Here is a 24,971-nt window from a genome sequence, read left to right as displayed (position 1 = left end):
GCAGAATACAGACTTTTCTGTGTGATCAACATGAAGGACAGATGTAATGCCAGCACTTAATTGCTGGCACAGATGGCCAGTTTCTGCAGGGGGGATGGTTCCCAAATTGTAACTCAGCATAGCCGCTGTGATGTTTCAGACCTACCAACTTGTGGGCAGGCAAAGTGCCATCAATTCAGATGCCTCTGGGTGTAGGCAGCCAAATGACTATCAGCTGTAATTATGAATAGCCAAGAACAACAACAATAAAAAACCCCAAAGGTTCCTGCAGCTACATGGAGCATTTTGGCACTCCTAATATACCTTAGTGAGTAGCATCTTAATATAGTCTAAGCAACCGTTTTGGATTTTGCATGCCAGGATCCATTTGGTTTTGTGGGATACAAGATCCATATTTAATTCAGAAGAGTAGCTGCATTTGTCTGCAGCAACAAAAATAAAAGTAGTTCTGTGGACCTCCAGCGACTGACTGGTTTACTTGGGCAAGTCCTTTCCATGGCCAACTCTACATAATAGATGGATGAAATGGGTTGAGAAGATAAGTATGTGTATAGTATATATAACTCAACCTCATATTTCAGCACACACCTGGTAGTCCAAGGCGACAAGAAACTGCATGCAGGTGAGTGAGTGAGCTGGCAGAGGAGGGATTGATCACTCTGTTCCGCCTCTGGGTACAGCATAGAAACCAAGTGGGCTACCAGAGGAGGGAAGCCCTCACCATGCCCAGAATAGAAATTCAAGGAGCTGCTGCATTGAGCAATGAAGTTGTCCATTCCTTATTTTGCAGCCTCCAGCAGGACAATACTTCTTCCTCCTGCCCTGCTTTTTCTTTTTTGCAGGCTAGTAACTTTTGTGGCCTTATTAGGCCAATGTACATATGGGTTGAAAACCAAGTTATCAAAATTAGAAAGATAATGTAGCAGTCTTTGTTTCAGGAGTACTAAATACAGTAGGTGTACCACATTCAGCTGAGAAACCTTTTGAAGCGAGAAAGCCACCAATAATCCTTATGCAGCCCCTCAGAAGTGGTGTCTGACTTGTTAGTGCTTACAGGCCCTGAGGTTTCCTGGACCATTTATTATAAAGGCAAGTTTGATGGTTGCTGGATCCAAATCCAGGACAAGAATTTGAATCTTTGCCACAAGGTGAAGTTGGTGAATACCACTACCACTACTAGCTGTGGCCTGAAGATGTAGGCCACAACAGTCCTAGAGACAAAGTAGGTCTTCAAAAACAACCAGTATCAGCAAGAAAGTGGTTCAGCCCTCCCCAAACTGGTATCTTCTACAGTAGATGTTTAGGAGCTAACAATCTGGTGCTAAAACATCTGGAGGGCACCAGGTTGGGAAACTCAATGCCTAGAATACTCCCTGCCTAGTTTGTGTGCTGACTGCTTTCAGACCATCAAACATGATAACTATCTTTGCCTCAGAATTACCAAGTCTGATTGACTTCCGGCAGTCCCTATTCCATATGTGTGATTCATTGCAGGACTGAAGCCACTTGTATTTAAATAGACGTGTAAGCTATTCAGCTAATAAGTTTTAGTTTTTGCCACCACATGAGACAATCTGGCAAATGAATGTGACAGAATTTAATCTACACACACAAACTAAACATGCATTTCTGTTCATGTTTACTCAGAAGTGATGGGCGTTGTGTTCAGTATCACTCCCAGATAAGTGTCTATAAGCGTGTATAGGGTTGCAGCATAAATATTAAGGTCCTAGAGGCAGAATGTGTGTCAGACTAGACTGGTTTGAGCTTGTATGTACGATGAATGAGCAAGCACACTTTACTGCTGCTTACCAGATGCCAAATGACTCTGCTATTACAAAATCTTTTGACAGATCCGCACAGTACAAGGAGATTCAGGTGCATCACACCGCTCTTGGAGAGCACCTAGTCATAGATGATAATTACTATGTAAACAACCACTCACAGCAAGCTGCTGTTGCTTTCAGGCTCTTAGAGGGTAGGAATACTCATAGGATTTTGTTTTGCTGGTAAGTGGACTGGTTGATGGGAATACAGTCGTCTTGGTGGAGTTAAACATAATTCTGGGTCCATAAAATCCCCATAGTAATTAGCAGTAATTTGGTGTTTACCGTTAGTAATAACAGGGCTCTGCAGTTTGCTTTTTGTTGTGTCAGCATTTAAAGAAAAACAGGTTGTCAGACCCCACCCCACCCCAAAACAATCACCTTATTTCAGCTGGTATATGTTTTTGTAAGCTAGCTCATTCATCGATTGTAAGCTAGCTCATTCATCGCTCATTCATCGATTATTTATTTTTATTTGATTACATTTATACTCCATCTTCCCTGCAAGGACCTGAAGGTGGCATGCAGTACATGGTTATTTCCTTCCTCGTTTTATCCTCACAACAACCCTGAGAGGTAGGTTAGGTGGAGAGACAGTGAGTGGTCTCCAAATAATTTCACTCAAGAGTACACCCCTTGAAATTAATGTGCATGGCTAAGTTAGCTCTGTTAAATTCAGTAGGTCTAAGTAAAACTTAGTTGGCTGCCACCCTGTGAACTTCATGGCAGAATGGGGATTTTTGGACACTGGTCTCCCAGTTCCTAGTGCAATAGGGGATATAAGAGAAGAGAAACCAAGGGAATGCTGTAATACTCCCATAGGAATGTCTTTCTCCAGGTGCACTGCAGGTTATAAACAATGCTTTCAGCACCTGCTGAGCAACTGGTCTGCTCAAATAACCTAAAACGAGAGTGCTGAAGGAGCTGCCTGAGCGAAATTCTGACTTAAGATTCAGAAAGCCAAAGATAAATCAGAACAATAAGGATGCACGGGAGACACGCAAGACAGGCATGCAGTGTTGAAAGGTGAGAGTAGGCAGAAGTATCAAGGGCAGGTGCCAAGCTAGGGATAAGCAGGGGAGGAGCTGGATCTGTTTCTGCGCACGCTGTTGATTAATACATTAATGAGTGTTACTCTGTGTTTCATCACTAAGTGACTTACAGCTGAATTGTGTCAGCTGCCTCCACAGAGAAATATTGTGCTTCAGGTGATGGCAGGTGATATGGGAAAGCTCTCTAGACTTTGGAACTACGAGCTGCTTTGCTCCTGGAAGTGTGACTGCTTGGTGTTTCAGTCATTGCAACATGCACATCTCAATTCACTCTAATCCCAGTTCACTCAATTCACTGAGGGCCTTCTGGCGGTTCCCTCACTGCGAGAAGTGAGGTTACAGGGAACCAGGCAGAGGGCCTTCTTGGTAGTAGCACCCACCCTATGGAACACCCTCCCCTCAGATGTCAAGGAAATAAAACAACTATCTGACTTTTAGAAGACATCTGGGCAGTCCTGTTTAGGGAAGTTTTTAATGTTCGATGTTTTATCGTGTTTTTAATATTCTGTTGGGAGCTGCCCAGAGTGGCTGGGGAAACCCAGCCAGATGGGCAGGGTATGTGTTTGTGTATATATATTATACACATATAATTAAGTTTGGACCAATGAGGCCAGTATCCACAGAGCTTGACAACAGTAGAGTGGGGGGGGGGAGAGATGGAGGAAAATAATTTGAGTCTTTAGTTTTATAATTTCTCCTCTACCCTGTTGGGTGTTTCAATTGTGTTTGAAAAGAAATGAAAAATAAAATATGTTTTAATGGCAACAGCATTCCTAATGGTTTAATTTTAGGTGGTCTCGTGTAATCAAAGACATACTTAGCACTCGGTTGCTACAGAAATATGAGTGCTAAATAAAGGTTTCCAGATGCTAATGTGTGTGTGCCAGATTTCAGGATGAAACTGTAGTGGGAACTGCAAAGCACGTGTTTGTTTTTCCCCCTTTCCAGTCTGTATAAAGGGGATAAATCCACCAAGTTCTCCTACTAGATGTATTTCATGCACTTCCAGGCCAAAGTAGATTGGAGCTGCCACCCGCTTCGTGTCTCGTTTCTCTTGCTTCCTTGTACGTACAGTGGTACCGTGGGTTAAGTACTTCATTCGTTCCAGAGGTCCGTTCTTAACCTGAAACTGTTCTTAACCTGAAGCACCACTTAGCTAATGGGGCCTCCTGCTTCCGCCGCGCCACTGGAGCACAATTTTTATTCTCATCCTGAAGCAACGTTCTTAACCCGAGGTACTATTTCTGGGTCAGTGGAGTCTGTAACCTGAATTTTATGTAACCTGAAGCATATGTAACCCGAGGTACCACTGTAATTACAAACAGCATGTGACATTCATTGCACTATGCATTCCTCTGCCCTCCTCTGCAAATGATATGAGGAAAGGAACCATGCAGTGCAATGGCATGTCACATGTTGTTTGTGTTAGATGTTATAAAGAAGTGAGGAAGAAGAGATGTGGAGCTCTGTGTCTCTTAAAACATCTAGTTGGCACTTGCTTGCACTTCTTCAGTACCAACCCATTTTTCTTAAGACCATAAACCACTCACCATTTGTTTATTATCATTTTAACCGAGCCTTTTTTCCATGATAGGACTCAAAAGGTATAGCTCAAAAGCACTAAAAACTACATAAAACAGAATCTGAAATTTCCTTTGAAAGCTGACAAAGAAAAAATAAAAATAACAACCATAATCCCCCCATCAAAAGTAAGAGATTTCCAGACCTATTCAAATATGAATAAAGCTTGAGAAGTGAACTCACTTGAAACCATTCTAGAATGAAACCAGTCCTGACTCCTGTGGGATAGAAATAAGAGTAAGTTCAACAAAAACCTCTGGGAGGGCTCTCCACAAATTGGGAGAACAAATTCTATTCCCCATAGCCACCAAACAAACTTCATTGGCTATGGTACTCAAAACAGGACTTTTGGGGATGACCAGAACACACAAGGGAATTTATAAAAAAATTCCTTCCAGTAGCACCTTAAAGACCAACTAAGTTAGTTCTTGGTATGAGCTTTCGTGTGCATGCACACTTCTTCAGATACACTGAAACAGAAGTTGCCAGATCCTTCTATATAGTGAGAAGGTGGGGAGGGGTATTACTCAGAAGGGTGGTGGGAATGGGAGATTGGCAGGTAGCTGAGATGAGCCTGTTGACGACTCTTAACGACTGCAATAGGTCTTACAGGAAAAGGCAAGGGGTGAGAAGGTGAGAAATGGCTTAGTCATGTATAATGAGATAAGAATCCAATGTCTTTGTTCAGACCAGGTCTCTCCATGGTTTTGAGTTTGGTAATGAGTTGCAATTCAGCAGCTTCTCTTTCCAGTCTAAGGGAATTTATGTTCATTTAAAAGATGTTCCTTAAAGTTTAAAACCAGCACTTTTAATCACGCCTGGGAACTAACTGGGAACCAGTGAGGTCTTTCTAACACAAATGCAACATGTTTCCTATGACCAGCCCCAGTTAACTTTTTCCCCCCTTGAGGCCATATTCTGAGTGCGCTAGCATATTATAATGTGATTCTTGCTCAGTGGTGTAATGTACAGTGTGGTAAAAGTATAATGCAGTGCCTTCATGATTTTATAAAATATTATTTGCAGGGAGGGTTGCTGCATTTATACTTAATTTGTCGCCTTCTGTGTGTTTCTTTCCAGAGATTCGAGCTCAGCTAATAGAGCAACAGAAATGTCTGGAGCAGCAGACGGAGATGAGGCTGCAACTTCTTCAAGACCTGCAAGATTTCTTTCGCAAAAAAGCGGAAATAGAGACTGAATATTCTCGCAATTTAGAAAAATTAGCAGAAAGGTTCATGGCGAAAACAAGAAGTACTAAGGACCATCAACAATACAAGTGAGCCAAGAAACCTTATACACGCAATAGCCCAGTTCAGCTATTGTAAAGTCTGATAAGCCCATGGTTCATTGGAGTGGGCACGAGCTATGTGCCTGCCCACCTGGCTTTGGCAAATATATCCTGGTTTCCTTTAAAGAAATAAATCAGTTTCTTATGATGTCATAGAATTGTAGAGTTGGAAGGGACCCAGAGAATCCTCTAGTCCAGCCCCTTGCAAAGCAGGAATCATAACTAAATAGTCTCTGGCAGATGGCCATCTAACCTCTGTTTAAAAACCTTAAGTGAAGGAGAGGTAGTTGGTTGTTCTATTACCAAACAGCTCTTGCTGTGAAAAAGTTCTTCTTAATGTTTAGCTGGAATCCCCAAATGAGGAAACTGTTTTAAGGGCTCCTTCCACTGTGAAATGAAGACTGTATTCTGGTTACATGTCCTAGTTTGGAGGGAGATTTTAAACCAGTGTCACAGGAAACCAGTTAAAGAAACCACAATCTATTGGGTAAAACCAGGCAGGCAAGGAGGAAGTGTGCAGGCATGTGACCTATGCTTAGTCCAATTGGATCAAGACCATGATATTTCAATGTTGTTTAAGTGCTTTTTTCTTGAAATGAAATTACTTGGGGATCAGTTGTTTTTTGTTGGAGGGAGGAGTCAGTTTTATATAGTATTAAAACAGCAGTATGCATTTATTTGTATTCTGATTTTTAATGTGTGTGATTACCATAGAATTGGTTGGTCCTCCTGATAACTCTGGGAGGTATCTGTGATTGTCATTTGAGAGAAGGAGATATGAGGTAGAAAGATAGTGACTGATGCCGTTCTGTGAGTTTATGATCACTAAACAATGATCCAAATACCGAATCCCCAAGGTTCCTGTCAGCCAGATCCACCCAACCATCTCTTGCACTAAGCTGGGCAAGGGGGTAGATTGGGCAGCTCAGCTGAGTAAGACAGCTGACTACCACCAATGCAGTAATGCAAACAAACATCCACTTCATCACACACATCTTTCCACCATCAAACATGTGGGCAGGGCAGGAGTGCCATCAGCAGGATGCCTGGCAGCAATAGTCAGTGGAAGGTGCCGAAATAGGGTGTTTCACAGGTGGAACTGATCTGGTCTGGGATGGTTGGCTCTCAAGTCAGTCACGCTGCCATTATTCATTGGCATGATGGCCAATCTGGGCCTGGTCACGGCAGCAGCTCAAGGCCGGGGCAGCTATGTTACTGCTTCTACTTCGGCAAATGTGGCAGTGGCCCTGTCACTCTCATAAAGCCCTGGCGGGGGTCATGGGTTTAAGTTTAGATTGCATCCTAAACACCATCTAACTGACTGTGTTAGCTGTATCTGCTGGCTATAATTTAGGTAGTACATAAATTTACAACATTTCCATTAACCAAAGCACTATTTCTGCAGTAATTCTATAGCCAGGTTGTTGGGAAGTGGTGTAGTGAATGGGACCATTAGTTCCCTCCATGAAATCAGAGTGTAGAAAGCAGAAGCATGAAACAATCGTGTGTCTTTTTGTGCGCCTTTTCATTCATACTATTAGTCTTTCCACCTGATGTGACCTGCTTTCCACAAAGAAGCGTGGTGACATCCTGTCCCCAAGATATGTCCTTGTTTCCAGTTGCACGCTACAATGTTCAACTGGAAGCATCGTACTTTGTTGTTTGGTGACTCTGCATGAATATGAATGATGCTGGCAAATGGAGTGTCATTTAAATGGTTATATCTTTAAAAATACATACCGTATTTTTCGCTCTATAGGACGCACTTTTTCCCCTTCAAAAATGAAGGGGAAATGTGTGTGCATCCTATGGAGCGAAGACGCCATAGCCCCACGACCCTCTCCCTGCTGGAGAGGTGAAGCGCGGCTATGGCAGGAGCCTCTTTAGCCGCGCGCTACCTCTCCAGCCGGGAGAGCGCGCGAGGGGCTAAAGAAGTCCCGCTTACCCTCTCCCAGCTGGAGAGGTGACACGCGGCTATTGCAGCAGCCTCTTTAGCCGCGCGCCACCTCTCCAGCTGGGAGAGTGCGCGCGGGGCTAAAGAAACCATAGAAGCTTTCCGCTGCTCCCTGACCTGCTCTTTGGGGCTGGTGGTGGGCTTCCCCCCGCCAGCCCCAAAGAGCAGGTCGAAAGGAACCTGAAGCCTGGAGAGCGAGAGGTGTCGGTGTGCACCGACCCCTCTCGCTCTCCAGGCTTCCAAGGTAGCCGCCTGAAGGCAACTGAACGCACCTTAAACGGCACCTTGTTTTAGAGGGGGAAAACAAGAGGGGGGAAATTCTCCCCCTCTCTGCGCAGAGCCTCCTGTCGCTTCGCTGAAGGGGCGCTGGGCAGAGAGGGGGAGAATTTTTTTTTTCTTTTTCTCCCCCCTCTAAAACAAGGTGCGTCCTATTGTCCAGTGCGTCCCCTTGGTGCGAAAAGTACGGTACTTTTGTTTTATTACTAATGTAATAGACAACCCCTGTCAAGTAAATCTGAGATTCTTAACATTTCCTGGTTGAGGACAACCATGAAAGATTAGAATCTCCACCACCCTTAAATATGCATTGTACTAATCCCTTTTGCAATCCTGCAGTCGCCCTGATGTCCACTGTCAGTGGTTGCTTAAAGAGTGTTAAGAAATTATTACTGCATATAGTAATACAATTCTGGATATGTTTCCTTAAGTTACCCATTCCTTAATGTACTTATACAGATAAATGGTTGTAATGTTCTTATTGATGCTGGTAGTAAATACAAATGATGTAAAATATCTGTACTCAACAGGAAAGACCAGAATCTGCTGTCTCCAGTAAATTGCTGGTATTTGCTCCTCAACCAAGTGAGACGGGAAAGCAAAGATCATGCAACCTTGAGTGATATCTACCTGAACAACGTCATCATGCGATTTATGCAGATAAGTGAAGATTCCACAAGGATGTTCAAGAAGGTATTGTATTTTGATCGCTCGGGTTTTATCTTGAAATCATAAAATTGTAAAGTTGGAAGGGAACCCGACGATCATCCAGTCAAACCCCCTGCGATGCAGGAATATGCAGCTGTCCCATCGAAACTGTAAGCTTGGTGTTGTCAGCACCACGCTGTAACCAACTGAGCTATCCAGGTAGTTTATGAGAGCAATCCTGGCCCCTAGATCCCAGCTGGAGGGAATCAGCATGGGGTTGGAGCCTGTGAGTAGCTGGGTGCTTCTATTCTAGAGGCCACATTTACACCCCTGGAAAGAAAGCTCCACAGGCACAGATCAATAATAATAATAGTAATAATAATATTTTATTAATACCTCGCCCTCCCCAGCCAAGACCGGGCTCAGGGCGGCTAACACCAGGTAAAACCAATTGATTAAAATACAACTTCTGCTGCTCCAGAGAAGCGGACACGGAGCAATGGGTCCAAACTACAAGAAAGAAGATTCCCCCTAAACATTAGGAAGAACTTCCTGACAGTAAGAGCTGTTCGACAGTGGAATTTGCTGCCAAGGAGTGTGGTGGAGTCTCCTTCTTTGGAGGTCTTTAAGCAGAGGCTTGACAACCATATGTCAGGAGTGCTCTGATGGTGTTTCCTACTTGGCAGGGGGTTGGACTCGATGGCCCTTGTGGTCTCTTCCAACTCTATGATTCTATGATTCTATGAACTTAAAAACAAGATTAAGTACAACATTAAAATGCAGCCTCATTTCAATAGAAACTGAAATCAAAAACTATTTGGGGATGAAAACGTTAAATCTTCACCAAGGCCAACTATCCAGACTGGTCCTACGTGGGCCAGAAAAAAGCCAGGGAAGTCCCCAAATAGGAGTTCCATCGCAGAAGGAGAAAGGAAAGAGGAAAGAGGGGAGGGGATCAAGTTGATTCCAAGCCAAAGGCCAGGCGGAACAACTCTGTCTTACGAGCTATCTACTGCTGTTAGCTTATCCAAACCTCCTTCGTTCCCTGCAAAGCCCAACCTGAATCTACCATACTTTTTTAAAAAACACACTGCAAAAAGATAGGCAAAACTTACTGTCTAAAAAAGAAATGTGTGGCTGGTGTTAGCTGACAGGGCTTAGGAAACCATCCACTACTTCACTCTCCCCCCAGTTTAAGAGTGCTATGCCATAAAGCAATTCTATACATGTTTCCTCAGAAGTAAGCCCTTCTGAGTTGAGTGAGACTTAATCCTAGGTAAACGTGTGTGGGATTGCAGCCTAAAATACAAAATTTTTCAATGAATACTGTGCAGGAGGATGTAATATCCTCCATTAGGGTATTACTGTCTCGCTGACAGCATTTCTTACTGTAAATGTAGACCATAAAGTGCTTTTCGTGATGAAGGTTTTTCTTAAATACAGGAAGGGTTAAAAATAAGCCCCACACTTTGTTATTAAGAGACGTATTTGTCGTCTTCACAATAGGGAGGGAAGTTCATAGATTGAACCTACCAAAGTAGAATAATACTCTATTCTTCTTAAACTACTTGAAAGAGATTCCATTTGTAGAGAATTGAGAAATAACTGGTTGAAGCAAGAAACCTCCATGCTGTGCTATAAGCTTACTGGCTGGGGCAACCCAGTCAGATGGGTGAGGTGCAAATTATTATTATTATTACTACTACTACTACTACTAGGGATGCGGGAGGCATTGTGGGTTAAACCACAGAGCCTAGGACTTGCCGATCAGAAGTTTGGCAGTTTGAATCCCCGCGACGTGGTGAGCTCCCGTGGCTTGGTCCCTGCTCCTGCCAACCTAGCATGTCAAAGTGCAAGTAGATAAATAGGTACCGCTCCGGCGGGAAGGTAAACAGCGTTTCTGTGCGCTGCTCTGGTTCGCCAGAAGTGGCTTAGTCATCCTGGCCACATGACCTGGAAGCTGTACGCTGGCTCCCTTGGCCAATAAAGTGAGATGAGCGCCACAACCCCAGAGTTGGTCACGACTGGACCTAATGGTCAGGGGTCCCTTTACCTTTACCTTTACCTTACTACTACTACTACTACTACAAGCTTCAGCTGCTCTTTCTTGTCCAGATGACAATATATTAAACTATTATGGGTTTTCTACAGTCTGTATATGTTGTCCTCAGGGCCAGACCAGACCAGATGGTAAATACACATTTTCTGATTTGATTATAAAATGGGTTGAGGGTGTGTGTGCCCATTTTTCACTAAATGGACCATGTGGTGGATGGGTGTGAACTCTCTCTTATGTCAACATAATCCTGCTGCTTGAAGAATGTACCCCCTCCCTCATTGCCGAGAGCCACTTTGGGAGACAATACTAGTCTGAAAAGAGGGATAAAAATATAATAAAATTATGTGGCAGAGTGAAATGCCTGAGGCAAAGAGAATGAATTGCTCTAAAATGGGGATCTTCAGTTCTGTGCTCCATTGCAGCTACACAACATAGTGAAGTACAACACTCTTCTTTGTATTCCAAAGAAAGAAGAAGATGAAACATATGTGCCCAGCCTCTCTGAATTTTATTTTATTTTATTTCTGTGTTATAATTAGGAGATACGGTAGTTAGCTATTAATTGTGTTTATTTCAAAACTTGCAGCAAGGTCAGAGGAACCTCTGTTTGCCATATCACAAGCTTAGATGCCTTCCAGCATGTTGCCTTTTATATTATTCTGTTTGCAAACTAAAGAAGTATTTTTAGATGATGGCATGTCCATCAGCCATATAACTATAGCCTAGTTTTTGAAGATATTTTTGGCTTTCCATTTTTATACAGAAGAGATGGCAGAGCAAGCACTGATTGGGCATTTCCAGTGGGCTTTCCAGCTGTCAGAAGATCAGCCTTTTAAAAATCCACCCTGCTTCTCCCTTCAGCTACATGTAAATTACTCCATAGCTGAAAGTCAGACTTACATTGCATGCGCCATCTGTCTGTACTCCACGTTTCTTGCCTTCCTGATTACGGTTTCCTAACAGCATTTGGAATATGTAATCCAATGCAAAATAATATTTACATGTCAAGAGCTGCAGTACTAGGCATTAAACATCAGGGCACTCAGTGGGATTTACTTCTGAGTAAGCATGCATAGGATTGTGGTATAAATCAGACAAAAAGTTACATTGCAGAATAGCTTTTAGTTCACACTTAATGCTGCTTATTTGCTTGTCAAGGAATCTAATGTTGTTCCTTGGCATGGAAGATAAAACAGCTATATAATCACTTCACATTTAATTTAATTAGAATAAGCTCTCCTTTCAATTAAGATGTTTACCACAGTTGCACTATTAATTCTATGTCAGTGATAAACATTTCTCTCTCTCTCTCTTTTTTAAAGGATTAATTAGATTAAATCTGTCTCTACTCTCTGATTAGGATCAGGGGGAAGAGAGAGACGTTCGTTCCATTTGCTGTCTTGCCAGGAATGCTGTGAGGTGTGCAGTGGCTATTGGATCCAGTTAGCTGGAAACACTGGCCTTTGTTTTTCATCATGAATGCCAAGTAGGTATTTGTGAAAGCTTTTTAGGCCATCTAAAAGTCAATAAAACTTTTTTTAAAAACTCAATTTCTCCTTCAGCTTTTAGGTCATGTACAAACTCAAGGAGATCTTAACTCAAAGGCAGTGTTACAGTGCAATGCATGTGATCTTTTGAATCTCTGCTGTGGGTATTGTTTGAGATTACTGGGCCCAGGAACTTGCTTTCATTGGTTAGAATTGAAATACACCTGCAAAAAGAAAAGCAGAGAAGGAAAAGGGTAGATGATGCTCAGAGTTAAAACTGTCTTGTCAGCAGGGCACAGGATCAGTGGTGCATTTTTTGATATGCCAAGCTTAAAGATAGGTGCTGTTCAGAGTCGTATTCAGAGAACTTGTATCTGTATTGAAGATGCTGTAAAAAAACACCCCAGAATAGCTTTTACTGTTTAGGTCAGGCATAGGCCAACTCGGCCCTCCAGATGTTTTGGGACTACAACTCCCATCATCCCTAGCTAACAGGACCAGTGGTCAGGGATGATGGGAATTGTAGTCTTAAAACATCTGGAGGGCCGAGTTTGCCCATGCCTGGTTTAGGTCATAGTGGCCTAGAAATCCGCTACGTGTAGTCTTTTTTTCCCACTGTCACGGACAAGAGAAAGGCTTCCAATATTAGATGCCTGGATTCCCAGATTTCCCATTTTGCTGTACTAGTGCCTTTGAATTGAAGTGACTCTCCAGGTTTTTGATATATTCAGCAACAGCTAGTGAACTGGGGGGCACAATATGGTCTTAGCTGCTACCACTTTTCTCACTGAGGGTGACCAGGGTGTTGGAAGACACTGGGAGTGGGTCACTGTGCAGGTGGCATGGCTGCTGCCTGGTACCCTTATTCCAAAGAGGCAGGGAGGCAGAGCGTCAGAAAGGTGCACATAAACATGACTTTGCATCTCGGGCTTCCTCTCTTCTCACATCCAAGCTGGGGACAGCCATTTCATCAGACTACTTACGTAGGAGCGATGGGAAGCAGGGCTCCCTCCATCTGAAAGACCAGCTCCGTCAGGCTCCACCCATCCCTGAAATGTGCCAGCTGGTCATTCTAGTATTATAATGACAGAAGATCTTAGACTGCGATCTTAACCCCACTTACCTGCTGAATTTTAATAGGACTTACTTCTGAGTAGACATGATTAAGAAGCAATGTCATTCCACTTAATTTACCAAGTATCAGTTTGCACTCAAACTCCTCAGTGCATTAATAAATGAAGCCAGTTACTGTTTTGACAGAAAATGTGTATTTTTTTATTACTAGATATTTTTAAAAAGAAATACAATGCAAACAGATTAATAAAATAGTGTAAACTCTGGGAAAATTAATTAGGAAGAATATAGTGGCCTTAATTTAATACAAGAAGATTGGTTTAATCTCCTTCAATGAAGTTTTAATATGAGTCATCTCTGTTAAATCCTTAAATGTATTCATTAGTGAAATTATCAATACAAGTAGGCATTCTATATCAGCAAGGTTTTTCTTTCTTTCTAAAAACACACTGAGTACCTCATAGAGTCTTGTCACATATTTGCCAAAGGAAAACAGTCATTTCCTTACATGCACACATCCTGCAGGGAGCTGTAGCCAACAGCCCTATGGACTATGGCACACCAATAAAATATAACACCAAATCCTACAATTTCAGCACAAATGTACATCATCATAGTTCCTACAAGTATGTATTCGTCTACTAAGCACTTTTTGTGGTGTTTGAACTATTTTGATCAGCAGACTTTTAGTGGCCTTGAACAAAAATGTCAGAGGGCTGGGTGTTCTCCACATATGCACAATGGAACCATTTAATAATTGGATACTGCCCATTTCTGCTTAAAAAAACCAGGACCAAGTTTAATGTAAAATCAATTGGCCTTCCTGTGGGAAGTACTAAAAGGTATAGGTTCGGGTTTCGGGGGTACAGGTACAAAAACGCAAAGTTAGGGCAAAAAGTAATGAAAGCTAAAAAAAAGGAGAGAATTACACTGAAAGTCAGGATAATGCAGAAGGCTTCATTTGGCCCCCTCTTTGTATGCTTTGGCACTGGTTTCAAGCCAGGCTTCTCAGCAACCTTTATAACCTTTGTACATGCTGCAAGTCTGCAAATAGAGAAACCCACACAATCAAAGATGTAATCATTAATTTGATTGCACATGCAAATGAGAATTGCTTGTTTCCAAAAGATTAAGTGAAGATAATGAGAGTGAGAAATTGTTTAATTCTTTATAAGGTGACATCTGGGTCTCCAATTAATAGCACAAAAAATGTAGTGTTTATAAGCTAGTCCCTCCATGTTGAATTGACTTGAAACTGCCTGTACGGATGGAAAAGCAGTTCTATGCAGTGTGGTGGAGGGGCACAGCAACAAGACTAGAGAGTGGAGAGTGTGAGAGGATTGTAAAGCAGCTAATTTCTAAGATCATGGAGAGCCAGGTTTAGGAACAATGTTGAAGAATGGTGTATTTTCAGGCAGCAGCAGAGTGTCCTAGGAGATTTAAATGCCCTTCCACTGATTCCAGGACACTCTCAGAACACTCTGCTGCTGACCTGAAAGTCAGCATTCTTCGGCGAAAGAACTTAAGCACTTTGTGCAACCTGCTAAACCAGAAGTCATCAGCAAGTTTGTTTAAATTTTCAGGCGTTTGCCTGAACACATAAATGCTTTGTGTGTGGACAGGGGCAGGACTGCACATGTAAGCATCACCCCCAACATCCTTGTGAATGTCATGCTACGTAGCATAGTGAAAATCTGCAGGGGACTTCCATTTGCCTTCACCTGAATGCAGGTAGACTCCCCTGTGTGCTCAGGGACCTGGCTTTATTTGTGTTTTCCAGCAGATGCAAATAGCAGCTGCCTGTAGGTCTTCCTTGAGCAACACAGAGACTATGGGGAGTATTCTGTGCACAGGGTTGCTGGGGGCAGTGCGTGCATATGTGCCCCTGCTGCCACCCACATGTCAAAAACCTCAAGTATGCAAGGCTGCACATGTTTATCATAAATAACATTACGTTCTTGAAAGCATTACAGTGGTGCCTCGCAAGACGAAAAGAATCCGTTCTGTGATTCTCTTCTTCGTCTAGCGGTTTTTTCGTCTTACGAAGCAAGCCCATTGACGGATTAGCGGATTAGTGCTATTAGCGGCTTATCTGCTGATCGGATCAGCTGATAAGCGGCTTAGCGGCTTAGGAAAAGGGGGGAGGGGAAAAAACCAGCAGGAACTCGCAAGACATTGTTGTCTTGCGAAGCAAGCCCATAGGAAATTCGTTTTGCGAAGCACCTCCAAAACAGAAAACTCTTTCGTCTAGCGAGTTTTCCGTCTTGCGAGGCATTCATCTTGCGGGGCACCACTGTACATGTATTGCTTTAGGCCTTAATATGAAGATGGGACGCGGGTGGCACTGTGGTCTAAACCACTGAGCTTCTTGGGCTTGCCAATGAGAAGGTCGGCGGTTCAAATCCCCGCGACGGGGTGAGCTCCCATTGCTCTGTCCCAGCTTCTGCCAACCTAGCAGTTCAAAGGCACCCCAGTGCAAGTAGATAAACAGATACCGCTGCGGCGGGAAAGTAAATAGCGTTTCTGTGTGCTCTGGTTTCCGTCACGGTGTTCTGTTGCGCCAGAAGCGGTTTAGTCATGCTGGCCATATGACCTGGAAAGCTGTCTGTGGACAAACGCCAGTTCCCTCAGCCTGAAAGCGAGATGAGCGCCGCAACCCCATAGTCACCTTTGACTGGACTTAACCGTCCAGGGGTCCTTTACCTTAATATGAAGATGGTTAGAAAGTAGACCAGGGTCCACTAGTGGAGCACTGGCCAGTTTCTAGTTGACTACACAACTCTGAGAGTCTTGTTAAAGATGCCAGGCTTGGTAGGCCTTGGTATGGTCCATCAAGGTATCTCTGTGTTCTTAGGCAAGAGTGACTTCTCAGGATCACATAACACAGAATGGTTAATTCTGACTGAGAAGAGATCCTGAGGCTGATGGAACACAAGCAGTCTAGGTTTTGCCCTTATTTTAAGTAGCTCACACAAAACTGCAGTGAGCCCACTACCGTCTTAGTAGATAGTGTGTGAGTTCCATTGGCTAACATTTAGTACTACTCATAGATAAAAGCAGGTTTGAATATAAAATGGCATCACCTGTGAATCTGTTAGATGCACAATCATTCTGTCTAATACAGCATATTTTTAATTTTCAAAAGGCTTATTACATCCTGAACTTTAGCCCTTCAGTTTGGCCCCTGTCTTCTAATTATGCTGTTCAGCTGTGTGAGAGCGTTTTTTCTCCAGCTGTTGTCTGCCAATGCATCACTGAATCATTAATATTTGGAACAGTGAAATGCTGTCAAGAGAAAATGCCAAGCTCTCCACTGCACAGCCCTTCAGATAATATGAGTGAATGGTATAAAAAGGCGCAACAGCAAATTTTGGTTGGGTTTGAAGTATGGCTGCACCCAGTGCTTTTTTTCTAGTAAGGTGTCGGTACTCACAACGACATCAGTGCCATACTTGAGTAACCCCTGGGGAAAAAGCCCTGTCTGCACCACATTTTCATCCTGAAACATTTCCAACAAAAATTTAAAAATACATTTTTTTTGGGGGGGGGAGCATCTTCTCCCTTGCTATGACTGTTGACAGCTCTTCTCAGCTACTGATTCCTCTCTGGGCTGCTGCTTAGTTTTTTCTCCAGTGTTCCTGGCTGCCCTGAGCGATAGCAGCCTTTTTAGAGATTGCTTAGAGATGTAATGGTATCACAGTGCCACATAGGCAATCAGGTTTAGCCTACAGGGTGATGTCACCAGGGGCCAAACAAAGCCTCAATGCCTTCACCCTGAATCAGCTTCAGGAAAAAGAAACGGCAGCCCATTGTTGAGCCAGTGCTGCCAACACTGGGCTGTTTTGCAGGGCTGTATGCAGTAGATTTATTTGCTTCGGAGTAGCAAAATGAAGACTGTTGGCTCAGTTGTCTTTCTAGCCGGTATGTATTCTCTTCCCTTACACCTGCCTGAAGAACAACTTCGCTCCCTTTCTCAAGGAGGCATAAAAGGTTATGTGTGTGTGTGTTTGCTCAAATTTTGTTCCCTGCAAAACTTCAGTAAAAAAAGTACCTCCCTAACCCTCTTGATTTGGTTCTAGTTTTAAGTGATTCTTCCTAATAATTTATTTTTAATTACAGAGCAAAGAGATTGCATTCCAGCTTCATGAGGATTTAATGAGGGTTCTTAATGAGCTTTATACGGTAAGCATATTGATTTGGCTTTGCTTGAAAGAATTGTTCATCGAAAATCCATTGTAACATGTTTGAATGTTTTTAATTGAGCTGACACGTCGTAGAAGAATATGGTGTGTTTCATTTGGTGACATCTTGACAAATAAGGCTGTTGAGGTGGTCTCAAAAGAGACATTCTTATGGGATTCTAATCATCTTCAAGACTCGTTGTTCCTTTGAAATCTGCCATATGCTTAACTGGACTTTGGATGGTGTCTTGAGTTCCCTAGGTATGCTTAGTACACTTAGGTGGTTCATTGTAATTTCACCTTTCCATCAATGTCATGAACCATGGTTTCTGAGTGTTCCTGGACTTAACCTTGCGTCTCCTCTCACCTGAAACATTGCTATGTCAGTCGGAGCTTTTCACTGACATACATGAATTCATAATATGGTTGCCTCTATCCTCCTTGCATGCAAGCAAATTCCTTTATTGCCCTCACCCCAGTTACTACTCTTGAGAGGGGACTTTTTGATATGAAGAGCTAAGCTTAAGCCTCTGAGGTTGGTGTACTCGTGCTCCCTGGCTTCTAATTGTTGTATGTCCTAATCTCATGGAAAAAACAGAGCGTTTTACAGTAAATGTAGTACATGGATCTGTATGAAAATTCTGAGCAAAACCCATGTTCAACAAATGAAAAAAATAAAACGCATGCCATTTGTTAGGGGTGCTGCTTCACTTGTGGTCTCATAGATGCTCGCTGTCCTAAGCCTTGCTCACTCCAGACTTAGGAAGCTGCCTTATACAGAGTCAGACCTTTTTTGGGCCCATCTAGCTCAGGATTGTCTACCCTGCCTGGCCATGGCTCTCCAGGTTCTCTGGAGATGCTGAGATTTGAACCTGGAGCCATCTGCATGCAAGGCAGGAGCTCTGCCTCTAAGCTATGGGCCACCCCATGTCTCATAGCAACCCCCCCTCCTTAAATAGTTCAAAAGAAAAGTTGTAAACAGTTGATAAATAAAATTGTGTTATTTCAGCAGGAAAAGATAATTTAATGTTTTGTTCCATAAAGCATATTATATTAGCCCTTTAGTAGAGTTCGGAGTAATTCCTTTTGATAATTTAGTATTGACTCCCCTTTTTATTGTTTTTATAATGTAAATAAGAATGTTTGTAAACAGTGCAAAATCAAGGTTAGCTGTGTAATTTAGAGTGGCTTCTGTGGTTTGTGGGTTACAGGTGTAATGAAATACAAGTCGAAATAAAAGCCTGCCATTATTCTCAGCTGAGTAAAACAGAGAAAAAGATTAACTATTTGCAGACTAAAATTCTATATTTGCCCTAACATAAACCTCTAAGTAGGTAGGTCTGATGTCCTTCAAGTTTTGCCACCACCACCATTTGGGGCAAATAAAGGAGACTGCCCACCTGTCTACCAGGTAGGGCAGCAGAGTTTGCTATTCCATCAGTGGTCCAAAACAGCAAAACAACAAGTGGGTGCTTCTAGAACACCCATGCCTAAAACACCACTCTTCCTTCGCCTAGAAATTTAAGTGTTGGAGCCCAGAGATGGGATCCTTTTGACAACGCATTTTATTTTTAACTGGTTTTAGTATACTTTAAATACGTAAATATGTTTTACCTTGTCTGAACATTTGGAGGCAAATTGATGTAAAGCTAAAATGAATAGTAAAATAAAACTCCAGCAGCTATTAATTTGTGCCTTTTGAGACATTCTATGTAGGCATATGTCCTACCAAGCAGTGTCTGTTGTTGATAAAGGGTTGTATCCAACTAAGTTCTCCTTGGACTAGACACATTGAAGTGAATGAACCTAAGTCACATCCATTAATTCTAGTGGGTCTACTCTCGAGTATGCCTAGCATTGGCTACAGCCCATGGATATTGGTAACAAAAGCCAGAAAATACTCAGAGCCCTGTTGGCACAGTGCCTTCGTAGTAATAGAAATTTGTTTCAAGTAAATGAAAGGTGAATATCTGTTTCTGCAGTACGTGGCCCCAGTGGTTTGCCCAGTTTCTTGTACTTGTTTGATGAAATGAACAGTTCCCAAAAGGACCTATTTTAAAATTTAAATGACTGGTTCCTGATTAGCATTCAGGTGTGCCATAGAACTGTGGAGTCACTTGGTGGAAAAAAAGGATTAAAGTTTTAAATCTACTGCAACAGAGTGAGGAGCAGAGATTTTTAATCTCAGTGCTGCCACAGTATAGTGGATTATTTTGTTCAAAGGTATCTGTAAAAGTAAGCATTTCTATGACATTAAAAAGTTACTCCACTTGAAAGTAGATAGAAGAATATACCAGTTTGAAATAGGAATATATTTATGGGAGGGCAAACTGGGGCAGTTGCCCAGAATGGCAAATTTGAGGAGGGAACAAGCTGATTTGCCATCACATAAATACCATATTTACTCAAATGTAATGTGCACCTTTTTTGGCCAAATTACATCGCAAAAATTAGGGTGCGCATTAGATTTGATGGCACATTAGATTTGCCTAAATACGGTACATCTGTGGCTGGGGGTTCCCTCTTCACACAACCAGGAGCAGGGGATAAAGGCTTTCAAGGCTTAGCATCACTCAACCCAGAATTGCACCTCGGCCATTATTGTTCTCCTGGCTCAACCATGCCAATGCATCAGAGCTGCATGGACTCTTCTGGAGCTTCAGAACAGGACAACAATGGGCAGCCATGCCATCACCTTGAGGTCTGTTTGTTGCCTATTCAGTGGCCTTATCAAGAGAGAGAGGAGGAAGGCTGGGGAGTGGGTGGCAGAGCATCAAAAATCAGCACTGACTGACCTCTTGTGGCCGCAAGCCTGCTGGCATGATTGGCATCCTGGGTGTGCTGTCACTTCCTCCACCTCCTGCTTGGTGGTTGCTTGGGCACAAGTCACGCCCACCCTCCTTTCTTTCCAGGCAGCCCTGTGGAGTCCACTGTGACTTAACAGTGTGTGTGGTTGGGGTTAAGTCAAGAGACCCTGCACATTCTGAAGAGCTGGGATCTGGAAGAAGGAGTAGACAAATGGAAGCAGCAAATTTCTTCTGCCCAGGGGCAGCAGACAACATTATGCACCACATTTTGGAAAGTAAATTACAAGGGGACTTAAAATCTGAAGAGAAGTCAGGCCAGCGTGCAGATAAAATAGCTTGTAAGAGTCTTGGTTGAATTATTTAAAGGGGACCAAATTAGCAAAATGGATTCTCTCAGATAGATGCATATTGTGTGGATTTCAGCTTAAACACAACCAGTGTCCATATTTCAGTCTAATACTTACTAGTTTTGGTGAATTTCACTACTATCTATAGAGATCTACCTTTTAGTATTTAGTGCAGCTCATTTGAATCCTGTTAATTTGTGGCACAGTGTTATATTGCAAGTGGTACTAATTGCTTCTTGCTCCACTTGTTGTTGCTATTTGGACTATTAACAACTCACTGCTTTAAAAATTGCACTGTGTTCTTTAGACTGTGCATTTCCCTTTGTGCCAGTTTTTTTCCCCCATTTTCAAAGACACAAGGCAGAGGCAGCTGGAAAACAAATCAAACTTTTGAGAATCAAGCCATAGTTGGTTAGTTTGTCTGTGGGACAACAACTAATAATAATAATAATAATAATAATAATAATAATAATAATAATAATAATAATAATAATATTTATTATTTATACCCCGCCCATCTGGCTGGGTTTCCCCAGCCACTCTGGGCGGCTTCCAAAAGAATATTAAAATACTGTGATACATCAAACATTAAAAGCTTCCCTAAACAGGGCTGCCTTCAGATGTCTTCTAAAAGTCTGGTAGTTGTTGTTCTCTTTGACATCTGGTGGGAGGGCATTCCACCAGATGTCAAAGAGAACAACTCATAGTAGCTTGATGAACAAACCATGGCTTAGTGACATGTGTGAACCAGTCCATTTGTCCATCTGTGGAATATGAGAACATAGCTAAAAATATGACTTCAGAATTTATAAATCAAGCAAAAGCTTCCACCCACCCCACCAAAAAAAAGCCAATAGGCAATATTATTAAATTTGTAAGACTTACCATTTGGTAAATGGGGTTAAACCGTGGTTTTTAAACTGTGTATAAGGCTTTCTAAAAAATTCAAAACAAAAGCAAACAATACACACAAAAAGAAAAGCCGGCATTAACAACAAAATAATATAAATACAACACAAGGAGCTTTTGGTGATAAAAAAGATAAAAAATCAGGAGTAAATTAACTATATAAAATTATGATATTATAAAAGGACTATAAAATAACAGCTTATATTATACAATGAAGGAAATAGAGGGAAAGAAAATGGTCTTGCCTGTTTTCAGATGCCTCCAAATAACAGCATACTTCGAAGGGATTTGCTACCTGTGTGACTGCATTGTCGTATATTTAATAAGTAACTCCTAAACAGGAATGAAATTGGAAGGCTCAGCCTTACTCATTACCACACAAAGTTTACGTGTCAGTTTCTCTGCGAGAGCAGTGAACATAACTTTCTTGAACCAGTTATCTAAGGCAGAGTTTCCCAACCGGGGGCCATGTGGGCCCTTGGGTGGCCCCAGTATATTCCAAGGAGGCCACGGGTGAAAATCACGTAAATGGGGAGCCCAAATGGGTCACAGGGCCCATTGGCAGCATTGGCCCAGCTCTGCAAGGCATGGAATGAAATCCATCCCAGGCCTAGCCGAGTGGGGTCACCTGGTGCTGCTGACTTGCATCTAGTACCGTATTTTTCGCCCTATAGGGCGCACTGGCCCATAGGGGACACCTCGTTTTTTGGGGGGGAAATGTATTAAAAAAAATTATTCCCCCCCCCAGCCGCAGGGCTGGGGTGGGGGAAGCCTGAGCTTTCCCCGACCCCAGCCCCCAGAACAGGCTGCCATCTGCAAGCCTTGCGAGCCCGACGGCAACTCCGGAGGGTGCCCCGTGTTTTGCGCTGCAGGCTGCTGCTCGCATGCCTTGCGCGTCCGGCGGCAACTTCGCCGGGCACGCAAGGCTTGCGGACACTCGCGCGAAGCACGGGGCGCTCTCCGGAGGGCGCCCTGTGCTTCGCGCTGCAGGCTGCTGCCCACACACCTTGCGCGCCCGGCAGCAACTCCGCCGGGCTCGCAAGGCTTGCGGAGAGCTTCCTGAAGCCTGGAGAGCAAGAGGGGTCGGTGCGTACCGACCCCTCTCACTCTCCAGGCTTCAGCGAAAGCCTGCATTCGCCCCATAGGACGCACACACATTTCCCCTTCATTTTTGGAGGGGGGAAAGTGCGTCCTATAGGGCGAAAAATATGGTAAATAACTAAGTATCTACTCATAAGAAGACTGCACTGAATTCAGTGGACCTTACTCCCAGGTAAGGATGTGTGGGGCTATAGTGTTTAATCTAGGCAGCCAGGAGTCCTCTGGGTGACAAGATCTTTTTGCACCAGGTCAGTAAGGACCGCTTGCTTTTTAAAATTCTCACATACATACAGAACTCCCTGTGCACTTTTTGGACTGTTTCTGTAGCTTTCCCCCTCTGCATCCGATAACTGGGGTCAAATAAGTGTTGTTTACTTTTTATAATACATGGAAGATGGAGCTCCCTTGGGAGGTTCTAGACTCTCCTTCCTTGGAGGTTTTTAAGCAGAGGCTGAATGACCATCTGTCACAGATGCTTTAGCTGAGATTCCTACATTGCAGGGGGTTGCACTAGAAAAATAACCCTCAGGGTCCATTCCAGCTCTGTGATTCTGTGTTCCTCTGATTCAACAATATTTCATTATGCACCTATTATTTTATGTATTTGTATTTTGTATAAATTGTATAAGTTATAGATAAAACATGTTCCATTTAAAAACAAAACATTTAAATAGCTACCATTCTGCTGGTAGAAAGGGGTGTATGGACATAGCCAGGATTTTTGTTAGGGCAGCAGGCTTTTGTTGGGGGGGGGGTTCAGAACCTCATATTTGTATTGACTTTTACTTACTGGGGGGCATCTGCCCCCCTTGGCTACACCCATGGGGGGCGCCACAGGAAGGAAACAATGTCGGAAGGGGATCACAGTCAGAAAAAGGTTGGGAAACACTGGTGTAAGGCATAGTATGAAGATTCTTTTCAGCCCTGAGTGATTGCTAATCAAGTAACTTCTAGAATATATACGATTAACTGCAGTGCCTTTATCAGTAATAGACAAAATACATAGTGTAGTGTCCAGGATCACATTCTTACCTGTAAGTATACTGATTTCTGTAATTACTTGTTTCCCAGACATTGGCACAACTTCACATGTGACAGTGAGATCCATGCTCTCTCACAGTGGTGATACTGATAGTTGCCTAATAGTTCTCCTTGCCTCAGTGCAGACTGAAATTTGAAGAAAAGCCATTTTAATGGGTCACGCGTTGACTACTTCCCCATGCCAGCAGCTCATTTTAGCCACCTCATTATTAGACAATGAATTGTCATATCACTGACATGAGAATTTAGTCACACACTTGCAATCAGTAAATAATGGATGTCATATGTTTAAGGAAAAAAGAACAGGTTAAAGGAGAAGAGGTCGCTGGAGTCTAGTGTGATTCCCACCTCCTGCCAACATGGTCTTGGAGCATGAAAAGCCTTTTTGATTTTGAAAAATATCTCCTTTTGCTGAAGGGTTCTTTACGCAGTTGAAAGTCTTGCGTCTTTCTGAAGCTCAAAAATCCCATCCTTTGAGATGGACTACAAAGTGATCTTGCAGCATGTTCAGTACAAAAGTAAAAAGCTAAATAGCATGTGAAGCATGCAAATGGAATGGAAAGTATCTCCAAAATCCACCTCTTCCTAAGAATATTTTAAAAAATATTCTTGGGCCCACAGGCCTTTTGCAGGATTTTAGTATTCTAAAAAGTGAACTGTGTCCCTTGACACAATTGATTTGAAAGGCTACTTTGTTTATATCTGTGTTCAAGCATACACTCTGATATGCATGTTCTTCAAGTCCATCCTCTCACTGCCGTCTTGCTTATTCATTCAATAGGAAAACACTTCAGTTTGGGGGCTTTATTTGAACTTGTGAAAGCAGAGCTACAACATGAAGCCAAGCACAGTGCATAGTAACTAGGCAAGATGTATTTCAGTGGATTTTATTTTCATTTAAATGCATTTAGTTTCACTGCTTTGACCTATGATCAGGCTTGAGACAGCGAACAAACAGCAGCAAATAAGCCTGGCCTGTAGCAGTTACACAAAAGGTCGTGTGGTTTTTTCAGGATGGGGAAAACAATCCAGAAAGCAGCCATGGCTTCCTCTAGGAGCAAACTCATGTGTTGGGAGCAGACAGAAAATGGAGCCAGGATGGGACCACTGCAAAAATAATAGGGATATATCGACATACTTAGGAGACTTCCAAGATATGCAGAACTACTACTACTACTACTACTACTACTACTACTACTACTACTATTAATGTGGCAGAACATGCACAAAAAAACCCTGCCCAATGTGGATTGAACATGCTGAGTAGCTACAGAATGGTTGACTGTTAATTGGAAAAGAAAAACAGATAACTGGAGGGCAATGGAAAGAGATGTTGGAAT

The 24,971-nt window shown here is 42.7% G+C and overlaps 1 protein-coding gene and 1 long non-coding RNA gene across 7 annotated transcripts in view; one reads left to right on the top strand and one right to left on the bottom strand.

Annotated features, from left to right (window-relative positions):
* Positions 1–24,971, top strand: part of SRGAP1 (SLIT-ROBO Rho GTPase activating protein 1) — a 121,763-nt gene that overhangs the window by 63,399 nt on the left and 33,393 nt on the right. For 2 of the 3 annotated variants that reach the window (XM_081211493.1, XM_081211492.1), the window contains 3 exons: positions 5,540–5,735; positions 8,508–8,670; positions 17,365–17,427. In XM_081211493.1, the coding sequence (XP_081067619.1) occupies positions 5,540–5,735; positions 8,508–8,670; positions 17,365–17,427 (422 nt within the window). Of the gene's footprint in view, positions 1–5,539; positions 5,736–8,507; positions 8,671–17,364; positions 17,428–22,630; positions 22,839–24,971 lie in introns of those variants that run through there. The other variant, XM_081211494.1, reaches the window with a different exon arrangement.
* Positions 22,845–24,971, bottom strand: part of LOC308596665 — a 42,815-nt gene continuing 40,688 nt past the window's right edge. For 3 of the 4 annotated variants that reach the window (XR_014012625.1, XR_014012626.1, XR_014012628.1), the window contains one exon: positions 23,771–24,738. This is a non-coding gene — a long non-coding RNA (uncharacterized lncRNA). The other variant, XR_014012627.1, reaches the window with a different exon arrangement.

This window comes from Podarcis bocagei (assembly GCF_964188305.1).
Source record: "Podarcis bocagei genome assembly, chromosome: 10".
Taxonomy (NCBI): Eukaryota; Metazoa; Chordata; class Lepidosauria; order Squamata; family Lacertidae; genus Podarcis; species Podarcis bocagei.
Note: the sequence above shows the minus strand (reverse complement) of the source record. Positions and strands in the feature narration are given on the sequence as shown.